We start from the raw sequence: 14,013 nt of genomic DNA on the forward strand, positions 1-14,013 counted from the left end.
TCATGAGATCCATTTTTATCTAAATAATCTGAGTAAGCCGTAACATCCTCTTGAGGCCCATTTTTATCTAAATAATCCAAGCCATAACTTCCTCTTGAGGTCCATTTTTATCTAAATAATCCAAGCCATAACTTCCTCTTGAGGTCCATTTTTATCTAAATAATCCAAGCCATAACTTCCACTAGAGGTCCATTTTTATCTAAATAATCCAAGCCATAACTTCCACTAGAGGTCCATTTTTATCTAAATAATCCAAGCCATAACTTCCACTAGAGGTCCATTTTTATCTAAATAATCCAAGCCATAACTTCCTCCCGACTTTTGACATTTGGAATAGTCTGAACCACTGATTGAAAAAAAAGACTGGGCATTTACTCTCAAGAAGCCATTACTCTGCTATGCCACAAGTGGGCACAGAGCGGAGATAGCGATGCCAGAGAGACCGTAGTCGTAGAAGGACTGAGGAACTACATTCGCATTATAATGGCCCTCAGAGAGAAAGTACGTGTGAAGAAAAGCAGGTTTTGAAACCCCCCTCCCCACCCCCTCTGCGAGGTGGTCTTAGTAACAGTAGCTAGAAAGGACCAAAAAATGAGAAATGTTTAAAGTTACGTCGTCTTTGCATTGTCTTCTTTTCAAGAAGAAGATTAAGTTTGTTTTTCGTTGATATATATTAAAATTTTACCAGTGTTTGTATACCATTTATCATGAGTTTTAGCAGCGAAGGATATGGGCTTGATTTATGTCTTTTCATATTCCCACTTTCTGTGACGTCTTTCTTTAAGTTACTCGTAATGCAGTCATGAATCTCACTTTCTTACATTCATGACAGTTTCTTAAAAGCCTAATATCTTTTCATATTCCCTCTTCTCGTGGCGTCTCTTTCAGTGAGATACTTATATCATAAATCTGATTTTTTCCGCTCCATTCTCCCAACATGTATGAAACCAGAATATCACCTTCATACATTTACTGCTGATTTTGCATAAATTGTCTTGTACCTGCACTTGAACTTCCTCAAAAGATAAACTACACTATTATATACAGGAAGTCCAGTGTGTGTCTCGTACGAGATCTTTTACGATTAAGATGTGTTCTTCATTATTTACACGGTTGGATGGACAGAGAATCCTCGGTTAGACTCTCTATAATGATTACCTGCAATTGGATTGAATTTATTTTTTTTCTTGACTCGAACAATTTTGAGGAGAATTACGGTCGGAGAGCATCATGGCGAGAGACGAGTATTTTATATTCATAAGTTGTGATTGACAGTTTCCAGAGATGATTTGTAATCTCAGAGATTATTCACCACGAATAGAATTCGTCATTATGGAAATGGCTTGTGGCGTGTTGTAATTTCTAATTTTCGTAAGTTTTTTTTTGTGGGGATTTGTAATTTATCCGTATGAATGGCGACAAATGTTATTGGAGTGATGTAAATGATGAATGTCAGTCATATTTATAGAATTACTTTGTAAAGAATTACTCTTACAGATAATGTCATAGTTATCAGAAAATATTCAGTCTTTCAAGACATGCCAGTTCCTCTTGCAAGGAAAATTCAAAACCTAAAATATTCAGTCTTTCAAAACATTCCACTTCCTCTTGCAAGGAAATCAAAACCTAAAAGACTTTCAAAACATTCCAGTTCCTCTTGCAAGGAAAATTCAAAACCTAAAATATTCAGTCTTTCAAAACATTCCACTTCCTCTTGCAAGGAAATCAAAACCTAAAATCTTCAGTCTTTCAAAATATTTCAGTTCCTCTTGCAAGGAAATCAAAACCTAAAATATTCAGTCTTTCAAAACATTCCAGTTCCTCTTGCAAGGAAATCAAAACCTAAAATATTCAGTCTTTCAAAACATTCCAGTTCCTCTTGCAAGGAAAATTCAAAACCTAAAATATTCAGTCTTTCAAAACATTCCAGTTCCCCTTGCAAGGAAAATTCAAAACCTAAAATATTCAGTCTTTCAAAACATTCCCGTTCCTCTTGCAAGGAAAATTCAGAACCTAAAATATTCAGTCTTTCAAAACATTCTAGTTCCTATTGCAAGGAAAATTCAAAACCTAAAATATTCAGTCTTTCAAAACATTCCAGTTCCTCTTGCAAGGAAATCAAAACCTAAAATATTCAGTCTTTCAAAACATTCTAGTTCCTCTTGCAAGGAAAATTCAAAACCTAAAATATTCAGTCTTTCAAAACATTCCAGTTCCCCTTGCAAGGAAAATTCAAAACCTAAAATATTCAGTCTTTCAAAACATTCCAGTTCCTCTTGCAAGGAAAATTCAGAACCTAAAATTTTCAGTCTTTCAAAACATTCTAGTTCCTCTTGCAAGGAAAATTCAAAACCTAAAATATTCAGTCTTTCAAAACATTCCAGTTCCTCTTGCAAGAAATCAAAACCTAAAGACTTTCAAAACATTCCAGTTCCTCTTGCAAGGAAAATTCAAAACCTAAAATATTCAGTCTTTCAAAACATTCCCGTTCCTCTTCAAAGAAATCAAAACCTAAAATCTTCAGTCTTTCAAAACATTCCAGTTCCTCTTGCAAAGGAAATCAAAACCTAAAATATTCAGTCTTTCAAAACATTCCAGTTCCTCTTGCAAGAAAATTCAAAACCTAAAATATTCAGTCTTTCAAAACATTCAGTTCCTCTTGCAAGGAAAATTCAAAACCTAAAATATTCAGTCTTTCAAAACATTCCAGTTCCCTTGCAAGGAAAATTCAAAACCTAAAATATTCAGTCTTTCAAAACATTCCAGTTCCTCTTGCAAGGAAAATTCAGAACCTAAAATATTCAGTCTTTCAAAACAGTCCAGTTCCTCTTGCAAGGAAAATTCAAAACCTAAAATATTCTGTCTTTCAAAACATTCCAGTTCCTCTTGCAAGGAAATCAAAACCTAAAAGACTTTCAAAACATTCCAGTTCCTCTTGCAAGGAAAATTCAGAACCTAAAATATTCAGTCTTTCAAAACATTCCCGTTCCTCTTGCAAGGAAATCAAAACCTAAAATCTTCAGTCTTTCAAAACATTCCAGTTCCTCTTGCAAGGAAAATTCAAAACCTAAAATATTCAGTCTTTCAAAACATTCCAGTTCCCCTTGCAAGGAAATCTAAACCTAAGGTATTTAAGGCCACACGATTGCCCAAACATGCTGTCAGATAAAACAAACACATATCATTAACCCCAAATAAACGGGTCGGCTAAGAACAGCGGAGAAAAAGGTCAAATCAAACGACCCCATTGTGCAGAGCTGCAGCTTCACACAGCAGCCGCCCAGGTCTCTGAGACAAGTGTAATGATGAAGGGAAGTCATTGCTCGAGTTAAAAAAAAAAAAAAAAAAAGAAAGAAGAAAGGCCACTAAGAGTGCCACTTCAGTCCTTTTACCAGCTGATGGGGACCCTTCAAGAACTTCCCTTAGTCATAGGGCACCGTGACCTTTTCTCGCTTAATGGGTTTTGACCAAGCTTCTTTTTCGAGTGGAGGATTTTGTCTCGTCTCTGGCACCTTGTCCCCACACCCCTCTGGGCTCTCTGTTGATCTCTCTAAGGGGACCTGGTCTTTTCCTCTTCCGGATTGATTTTGGGGTTTTACTGCAATGTCATTTATTTCGTTTTCTTTCATTGTATTTCCGCCTGAATAAGGATCAAAGAATTCTTAAGTTCATAGCTTCCAAAAACGTCATTGTCTGCCTTCACTCACCCCAGAACTTTTGTTTGATGTTTGCACATTCATGTCATTAGTTTTTTATTTATTTTTATTCATTATACATTTATTTTTTGCCCTTTAGCTCTGTGTGGACTGCAGTGAAAATTGCCTTATAAAATATTTACAATGTAAAGATAGGTCAGAAGCCAGATCACTTTGAACCTCGACATTCAAATTCGACAGCCACTGTAATCTACAATTGTTTTTAACCGCTTGTTACAGAAAATAAATAGTATATTATTATGAACCAGTGTCAGTTATCAAGTGCGAGGAAGCATTACTTTTAAAAGATTTATTTACTCAGCTGTTTAATTTGGTAAGGGTATTGTTACCGAGAGGAGTGGAAAAAAAGTTGATTGAAGTTGAATTGTCATCAAGTCTGTTTGTTTTAACGAAGAACTCAAGGTTTTGTAATACGGGGAATGGTCTTTATTTACTTTTAATTGTTACCACATATTCATCTTTGATGATTTAAGATTTATCTCAATATATTTGGATCTTTGTATTTTTCTCCTTGATGCTAAACGACCAGGAGCATCTATTTCCCTCTGAATTAAAATGTTAAAAGACAGGGCTGGGAGAATATACATGTAGATAGATAGATAGGGAGAGAACCGACCTTAGATGACCTCCGACAGTGATGTGACGGCTGAAGAGACACCACCCACAAACCTGACCACCCACCGTAAAGTGTTAAGGAGATTCTGTAACCTTATCTGCCTGACTGTCAAATCACTTGGGTGACTTGTGACTTACGGCTGGGCTTCTAGATATGACTGTCGATATGAATACATCTTTATCTATTTATATGTCCGCTGGTTTGAGTGGGAAAGGCAAACCTTCGGTTGCCTAGCGATGCAGATTTTATGGGGCGTCCAAACAGGGAACTCATGTCAGAGGTATTCGCCATTCACCCCTGACGCCCCATAGGCAGCTCGGGGTCATATTATTGATCGCCAGATTCCTATTCGGTTGCTGCTAGAATTGACAATAAAGATAGTGACAAGTCGTCGGTGCGCTGGAGGAATTTGAATGACCTGTTGCACGAAATGGATGTGTTTGTGAGGTGTATTGTCAGCGTTTAGCAAGTGCCAGGAATTTTCTGGTTGGGAGTTTTCGAGTATAACTTTGCTCTTTGATAAGGTCCGTGTTGAAGGGTGGGGTTTTTAGAGCTCTCTTCCTGTACATGAAATAAATAGAGTGAAATATCGTCAGTCTATTAATTACTAAGTTTTGTAGTATCCGTAATGAAACTTTTTTTTTTTCCACTAATAGGTGCTTTGTTTTTCTGCGTGTGATAATTCATTTCTGTGGAAGCTTTTTAGTCAGTTGAGAGTCTTTTTGGTGCGTTATGAATAATCATAATAATAAGAATGTGTCATTATATATATATATATATATATATATATATATATATATATATATATATATATATATATATATATATATGTATATATTTATATATATATATATAATATTTGTTTACACAAATATAACATAAACATAACGTATTTGCATGCCTGTACATTTTACCCTAAGTCTTTCTGGATTATTGGACATTTACATTATCTTGCATATAGCTTCATTATATATTCAGGAATGCTGGTCATAAGAATGCCTAGCATTTTGTCTACACAATTTTGCAATAAAACTGGAGAGGTGATACTGAATTAACATATACCCGGTCAGTGTTGGAGTTAATATATAACATAGTAAATAATGCAGCAGAATAACGGTACTTGACAATGCGAAGGCAACGTTACCTTGTTGTCTCCCTTCCAAAGATTATCCCGGAACTGCATGTAGCTTTATTGTAAAGGGAAGGGCGTAATTACTGAACAATACATTTCCTCTTTTTTTTATGAATACGATCTTAACTTGGCTCTTAAAAAAGTGGCTGGCTAATTATAAAATAACTTCTTAATTGCAGTCGTGGATGGTCTGCCTTTAGTGAACTTGTTCTTTGGTATTGACTAAGAGAGAGAATGAAGTTATGAGCTCAGGATTAAATGTATGGTAATATATATTATTATTATTCAGGAGACGAACCCCATTTCATATGGAACAAACCCACCACAGGGGCCATTGACTCGAAATGCAATTTTCCAAGGGATGTTGTGTTCATTTAAAAAAAAAAAGTTGATATTATGTAAGGAAGCATGAAATAAATGCAGACACTTTAAAAAGGTATGTGAATACGCAATTGATCATTCTTGATCAGAATACAAAGTATGTTGAATGTAGGACTGGATAAAGATTTGCAAACAACTGGCTGACAATTCCTCGCCAAAACACAAAGAAGAAGATGATAAATACAGAGAAAGAGCGACAAAAAGATTAGGGTAGAGAAAGGATGCGAATACGGGCGGACATAACGAGAACAATTTATTGGGCTCTAGCGACAGGGTAGCAGCCCCAGTCAATGACCAGGAATGAGAGAGAGAGAGAGAGAGAGAGAGAGAGAGAGAGAGAGAGAGAGAGAGAGACAGGGAGAGAGAGGAGAGACAGAGACAGAGAGAGAGAGAGAGAACCAGGAAGTGTCTAATGATGTTCTGAAAGAGGCCTGCCAGTGTCACGCCACTATGGCGTCCACCAGATATAACGTGAAACTTCTTACTCAGGCGGAGTGTGAATGCTGAAGCTTTTGGACTTTTTGGGACTTATTGACATTCCTTTTAATTTACTCAGACGGAGTGTAAATGCTGAAGCTTTTGGACTTTTTGGGACTTATTGACATTCCTTTTGATTGACTCAGACGGAGAGTGAATGCTGAAGCTTTTGGACTTTTTGGGACTTATTAACATTCCTTTTAATTTACTCAGACGGAGAGTGAATGCTGAAGCTTTTGGACTTTTTGGGACTTATTAACATTCCTTTTAATTTACTCAGACGGAGAGTGAATGCTGAAGCTTTTGGACTTTTTGGGACTTATTAACATTCCTTTTAATTTACTCAGACGGAGAGGGAATGCTGAAGCTTTTGGACTTTTAAGGACTTATTAACATTCCTTTTGATTGACTCAGACGGAGTGTAAATGCTGAAGCTTTTGGACTTTTAAGGACTTATTAACATTCCTTTTAATTTACTCAGACGGAGAGTGAATGCTGAAGCTTTTGGACTTTTGGACTTATTAACATTCCTTTTAGTTTACTAAGACGGAGAGTGAATGCTGGAAGCTTTTGGACTTTTTGGGACTTATTAACATTCCTTTAATTTACTCAGACGGAGAGGGAATGCTGAAGCTTTTGGACTTTTAAGGACTTATTAACATTCCTTTTAGTTTACTAAGACGGAGAGTGAATGCTGAAGCTTTTGGACTTTTAAGGACTTATTAACATTCCTTTTAGTTTACTCAGACGGAGAGTGAATGCTGAAGCTTTTGGACTTTTAACATTCCTTTTGACTTGACTCAGACGGAGAGGGAATGCTGAAGCTTTTACTTTTAAGAACTTATTCATTCTTTTAATTTACTCAGACGGAGAGTGAATGCTGAAGCTTTTGGACTTTTAAGGACTTATTAACATTCCTTTTAATTTACTCAGACGGAGAGTGAATGCTGAAGCTTTTGGACTTTTAAGGACTTATTAACATTCCTTTTAATTTACTCAGACGGAGAGTGAATGCTGAAACCTTTGGACTTTTAAGGACTTATTAACATTCATTATATTTTTCTAACTATCAAGAAACCGAAGCAGACATTTAAAGGGACATATGTCTGCAGGTTCTTAAAGTGTTACGTTTAAAGGTTGTCATTTTTTAACCAGAACGTAAAATGATCTTATACTTCCAAAATTAACCAGAAGTGTCTTCATTCAACATCAAGAAGAACCATTCATGGTGTCAGTAAGAGAAGTATTTATGGGCTCACCACCCCGAATTCTTCAAGTTGAACTCAGATGTTGCATGAAATTTATTTTTATTTTCTCTCGTCGGACATTTACATCATCCTGCCTATAGTTTCAGTATATATTCAAGGGCGTTGGTCATAAGAATGGTTAGCATTTTAGATGCACAGTTCTGTAATAAAAATGGAAAGTTGCTACTGAATTAAGATACAACTGGTCAGTGTTGGGGTTATGTTTCTCAGTGAATTCTTCAGCGTACGTTTTAGGCGTTATTTAGGCTTGTCAGAAATGTCTTCCGTGTGAAAAAATAATATATTGTGCGTGTGTCCTTCAGTATCACCTGTTCATTCTGGTTTATGGCCCTCTTCCCATAAAGTAGTATCTTTTCCGTGTAGAAATTTTTTTTTTTTTTTGGCTCGTGTTCGTGAAATCGTTCGTATTTTTCAAAGCGGCTCCATTACAACGTTCAGTCAGACTGTCAGTCCTTTCCACTCTGAAATCATACATGTGTCAGAACGATAATGCTTCACTGAGCAAACAAATGCTCTTGTGTTCTTTATACTTCAACAATTGATACGCCGTTGGTGCCCTTACAGAACTGAATGACCCATGCCAAGTTACTCAGCCATAGAAAGAGCGAGTTTGACTTTCCTTCTGCACCGATGTGATCTTGGCCGATTGTCACCCTCGCCTGACCGGGACCGCGCTCAAATTTCAGTCACATGCGTGGAAAACCTTCACTCCCCTTTATGGCAACTTTGTGTCACTTTGGTTCCGCCCACTGCTTCCCTCTGCTCCATATAAGGATCCCCATTTTTCTAACATAATTCGTCGCGTTCCCAGAAAGGTCGCCTGGAAAGTTTCTTCTGCCATTTTTGAGTCTTTAAATGTTTTTGAGTCTTTAAATGTTGTTGAGTCTTTAAATGTTTTTGAGTCTTTAAATGTTTTTGAGTCTTTAAATGTTTTTGAGTCTTTAAATGTTTTTGAGTCTTTAAATGTTTTTGAGTCTTTAAATGTTTTTGAGTCTTTGAATGTTTTTGAGTCTTTTCCTGACCCTATCTTTTGTGAAGGCGGTATCCAGCCGTCCATGGATGATGATCGCATTAGGGGAGCATTTTTTGTAGGAATTGGAATTGGAATATAAAATTTAGGCCAAAAGGCCATGCGCTGGGACCTGTGAGGTCATTCAACGATGAAAGGGAAATTGAGAGCATAGGAGGTTTTCAAGGTGTAACAGGAAGAAAATCTCGCAGTATCACTATGAAACAATTATCAGGAGAGGATAGAAAGTAAGTTACACTAAAGATAATATGAACGGAGGTACAGTAAAAGGAATGAAAGAGGTTGTAGCTAGGGGCCGAAGGGACGCTGCAAAGAACCTTGAGTTAATGTCTACAGTGCACTGCAGGAGGTGCACTGATGGCGCTACCCTCCTACCGGGAGCATTTTTTGGTTGTCAACCGCTCATAGTGGATGTGATGGCCTACGGTTCCATGAAACTGGACTGAACTGGAGACATTAGCCCTCCAAAAAAGGGGCAAACTATTTCTTCTAAGTTTTAACAGGCCATGACATTCAGTTGACGCGCTTGTCACCCGTCGGAAGGGCTCTGGAGTACGAGGGATTGTGCCCGGAGGGCGGTGGGGAGGTAATACGCTACGCTCGAGAAGCTACGGTTCATACGACCCGGAAAACTAAGGTTCCGTATTGTCGGGTTGCTAAATGAGCAGAAGCGATTTGACTTAACCTGCTGCCTTGAGCTTTTGTCTGGCAAGTTTTTTTGTGGGGTTGGGGGGACTTTACTACTGGTCTGAACAAAGGAAAACTGTACAAAAAGGACAAAGTCAGTCCCTGTTATTCATATCAGAAAAAGTCAGGTATTCAAAATAAGCGTCTGTGACTTCAAGATCATGTTTCATGTGCAGTTGAAAAGATAACGGCGTAGACATGCTCACTATATATATATATATACATATATAAAGGTAATGAACAAAGCAAGGACAGACAATATTGGAGAAATTACAGAAGAGATAAGGCAGTTAAATGGTTTATAGTACTTTCCAAGCAGCTGTGCTGTACTTGTGACAAGACAGTGTCATTGTATTATATATGTGAGCAATGCAGAAGGACCCTTTTTCAGTGCTGTTTTATCAGGCACCGTTCCGGCTTCCATAATCGGATTCGAAAGAAGAACAGAGATAAACACTTTATCAGACTTCATCTGCAGTTTGGATAATTGTCTGCGAGCTAATGAGATTTCATATCTCTGGGCGAGATCGAAGTCATATAATTATATGAAGAAGAAAACCTTCAACGCAATGATTTTGTGCAGTCATATTTTATGAGAAGCACATCAAATTAGTGTCTGTGCTCTTCTGCAGACTCGGGTTGATGAATTTCTCTCTGTCAACAGACAATAAACCCAAGAGGTGCCTCACACTGAGGGACGTGGGGCAACCCGAACGAACTGTAAGGTCTGTAAGGTAAAGGAAGTCAGCCTGCACAGAGAGAGAGAGAGAGAGAGAGAGAGAGAGAGAGAGAGAGAGAGACAGGTTAAAGGTAAAGGTGATAAATAGATAAATATGAGGGAATAAAGAAATGAAACCGATGAGCCTGAATTCACGCGACGTCAGCAGAGAACAGGAATGAATTCGATTCCTCAGAAGGAGACTTTGAAACCTCCAAAATTTCAGCGAAGAGCAGAAACTGACCCGCCTGATGGAACAAGTTGACGGGGCGTTAGGAGGACCCCCAAAAATAAAATACATAGAAAACTCAGTTGAAATATCAGTGATGACAGAACGAGTCTGGTGGGGGGGAACGTTAAAAGACACAGAAAACGCAGTTGAAACACCAGCGAATATGATGAAGAATAAAATCATTTTCCCGGCGATGTCGCCTTAACCTTTTTCAGCAACTGCGAGCCCCCCGCAGTGAAAACAGCGAGAGGCCTCATATAATATTTAAAATAGATCCCGAGGAAGGTTAACCATCCCCGCCCCTCGAATCTAATGTTTTCACTTTTCTCAGCTTCAGATTTCTTGACCTTCTGCCCAGGTCTCTCTGCCGTGTCAATCACTTAGGTCGTTAAGTCCCCTGATAAGAAGTGTTTGTTTACTCGGAGAGAGATTGAGAAAGAATATGTGAAGTCGTCCCGTTCTTATCGGTGTCATTATTATTATGTCTGGGTAATTGACGAGCTTTGCATTTGATGACCACAATTTCGTCACTTGGGTCATCTGCATAAGCACTTATGACCACGTTTCTGAATATTTTAAGAATCGTTTTTGAATGTTCCCCCTCCTCTGACCAGTTTTCTGTACTAATAACATTCACAGAAGCTATGAATTTCATCTCTCTTACTCTGGTTGAATACGCATGTATTTTATATGAGGTGGTTACCCTTCCGGGGTATGAACGTGATAAGGTATCACGTTTTTCAATCATATTAATGTGGCTAGTCAGTGAGTAAACATGATGTGGAACTGATCGCGTTGCAAGGTCTTTGCAAAGTTTAAAGGTTGAAAATGATCTCTTTTTTTTTATACAAGTTAAATGTTTGTAGAGTAAATTGAGAAAATCTCCCCACGGACGCATGACAGAAAACAAAATTATAATGAGCCGACACTCAAAACGTACCATTTTAATGTTATTCTTCATCTGGCATCGTGTTCTGTAACGCTTCAGCTGTTATTTCGTGAACAGAACCGAAAGTTATTGTAGCCAAGAGGGCAGCGGCGGTGTCTCGTTCGTTGCCTTCATTGCTCATAATTACATATTCCTGAAACTTGTTATGGAAATGTGTAAAGATTGAATTTCGACAGTTTTTGGTGCCTTTTCATCATAAACGTCTAATGGGTTATATCACATTATTTTAAAGTAAATTTTCTAAGTATTTTTATTTTTATTTTTAAGCAGGGTTTTGGGGTGTTAAGGTTTTGAAAGGCAAACAACACTTAAATTTTGATAGTTAAGCAGGGTTTTGTGGTATTAAGGCTTTTGAAAGGCACAAAACACTAAATTTTGATAGTTAAGCAGGGTTTTGTGGTATTAAGGGTTTTGAAAGGCACAAGACACTCTAAATGTTGATAGTTGAGCAGGGTTTTGTGGTATTAAGGGTTTTGAAAGGCACAAGACACTCTAAATGTTGATAGTTGAGCAGGGTTTTGTGGTATTAAGGCTTTTGAAAGGCACAAAACACACTAAAGGTTGATAGCTAAGCAGGTTTTGTGATATTAGGGTTTTCTAAAGGCACAAAATACCCTATTTTTGATAGTTAAGTAGGGTTTTGTGGTATTAAGGGTTTCGAAAGGCACAAAACACAATTTTGATAGATAAGCAGGGCTTTATGGTATAAAGGTTTTTGACAGGCACAAAACACGAGAAATCTTGATAGTTAAGCAGGGGTTTGTGACATTAAGGTTTTTGAAAGGCACGAAGCACCTTTTAAAGCTGTTGCCTCCAGTGGAAAATTTATCAGGTGGCAGAAGGCCCAAGAAAAAATCACCTCAAAGGAAAACGTGGCCCCTTCAGTGGGAGTAATCCTTGCAACTCCTCACCTTCTTCCCTCCCTCCTCTCTCCCTCTCTCTCTTGACTATATTCCTCTCTCCCTCAGTACTCTTGACCTGATTCAGTGCCTGACCTCGACTTGCAACGTTCGGGGTACCTCCCTCCCCCCCCTCCCCAAATTACCTCCGTCTGCCTCCCTGCGTTTAACCTTCCCTCTCTTTCGCAAGGTAGTCAAGTGTCATTAAATAGTTTTCCAGCGATAGTTTTGTTTCGGCTTTGAGAATGAACTATCTCGGTATTATCATCATCGATAAATAACAAGAGTTTTGTCATACGAACACCTTAAAGCAAAGGCTATCGTTTTATTCTGAACTTTCCTTTTGAAGATTCACTTGAACTGTTCAGGAATCGATTTCTTTTTCATATTTATTTTTATCGTTTTTTTTTTTCTTTCACTGCAAGTGCCGTAGATAGACATGGCGCTCGTCGGAGAAATTTTAACTTGAACCTTGAATATTCATCAGGAATAGAAGTTTACCTCGTATATCACAACTGGCTGAGAAGATTACAATATTATTATTATTATTATTATTATTATTATTATTATTATTATTATTATTATTATTATTATTATTTTGTAGTTACTGCAGATACACTGGAATTTAATCTTTCATATGGTGTCCGTGTTTGTATCGATACTATAGGAAAATTATGATTATGCGTCAACCAGCACTGCTTTGAAAACTCGACTGCATTATTAATTGGAATATCCGTGTAAGATGTGATTTTCATGATGATGAATATTGTCTTTAAACATGTTGGTGCGAAGAACTGAAATGAAACTGAATATGAAAAAGGCGCTGTCGTCCTGGAGACTAGTGCAACCCTGACATCCAGTCACCAGTTTTGATAGCTATTTTAATTCGCAAAGGAGCCGACGACGACATCGCCAAACTTCACAGAACTTACTTGAGACATGGACGGGTTCGTCGAGCAAGTAGATGAACCAGAGGGAGAGAAATGTGTCCGCCTCCGATGCCTTCAAGACCGAATTATCAATCCTTGTCGTATCTGGCACTACCAACTTCCCATCCACTGACTTTGGGGTGAAAGCCTGGGCACCGGGCACGCCAGTGCCTAGGAACGATCCCAGCAGGGGAAGTAATACCCACAACCGAACCCCTGTACTGTGCTTTGCCATAATTCTTCCTTTCGTTTTTAGCGTGTAGGGGGGCCAAACGGAAATAGTCCAATGTTAGTGCGTGGATGTGTAATCGCGGCGCGCACCGTCGGCTAACTGAAGCGCCCGTGGTGGGTGCCAGCCCCTTTTATAGCCTTCCCTTGGTGAGCAGACTCCCTCCCTCCTTCCCTCCCTCGATCTCCTAGGAGGCCCCCCCCCTTCACATCCTACTGCCACCAGCTCTTTTGCATCCTTCCTACCCCCTCCTTCGACTTAATCCTTTTGCATGCATTAAAGCTCCTTTGCTTCAGGAGGGTTGAAGTGTGCAATATTTTTTTTAAGGTAATGGGTTCAAGTTCAAGACTTGATCACTCAGCGAGATGTCAGGAGGTTCATGATTTGTATGTACACACACATACACACACACACATATAAGCCTCATATGTGTATGCGTGTATACGTCCAAACACACAACCATTTTCCGGATCATGTGATTTTAGTGGTTATACAAACCAGAATTTATCTACGGGAAATGAGTTGGTGTGTATTTTTTTTACTTTACTTTCATTTGATTTTTCTTCTCTTCCGCTAATTTTTGTAGTCATTTCACTGTGAAGAAAGCGAAGAAATTCCCTGTATTTCTGTGTGCAAGATGTTTCCTGTAAGGCCCGGCTCTGCTTGGCGTTTTATAATCTCCTGTTGTTTGAAAATATGTCACGACTTTACCTTGCGAGCATGAGAGCACGCATGCGCGCTTGCTTGTGC

General features: G+C 38.4%; 1 protein-coding gene across 1 annotated transcript in view; it reads right to left on the reverse strand.

The window, feature by feature from the left end:
• Window positions 1-13,450, reverse strand: part of LOC136831528 (uncharacterized) — a 178,165-nt gene extending 164,715 nt beyond the window's left edge. The window contains exon 1 of the mRNA XM_067092098.1: window positions 13,038-13,450. Coding sequence (XP_066948199.1) covers window positions 13,038-13,269 — 232 coding nt within the window. The 5' untranslated portion in view covers window positions 13,270-13,450. The remainder of the gene's footprint in view (window positions 1-13,037) is intronic.
• Window positions 13,451-14,013: the final 563 nt, after the last annotated feature.

The sequence above is a fragment of the Macrobrachium rosenbergii genome, chromosome 48 (genome assembly GCF_040412425.1).
Source record: "Macrobrachium rosenbergii isolate ZJJX-2024 chromosome 48, ASM4041242v1, whole genome shotgun sequence".
Lineage (NCBI taxonomy): Eukaryota > Metazoa > Arthropoda > Malacostraca > Decapoda > Palaemonidae > Macrobrachium > Macrobrachium rosenbergii.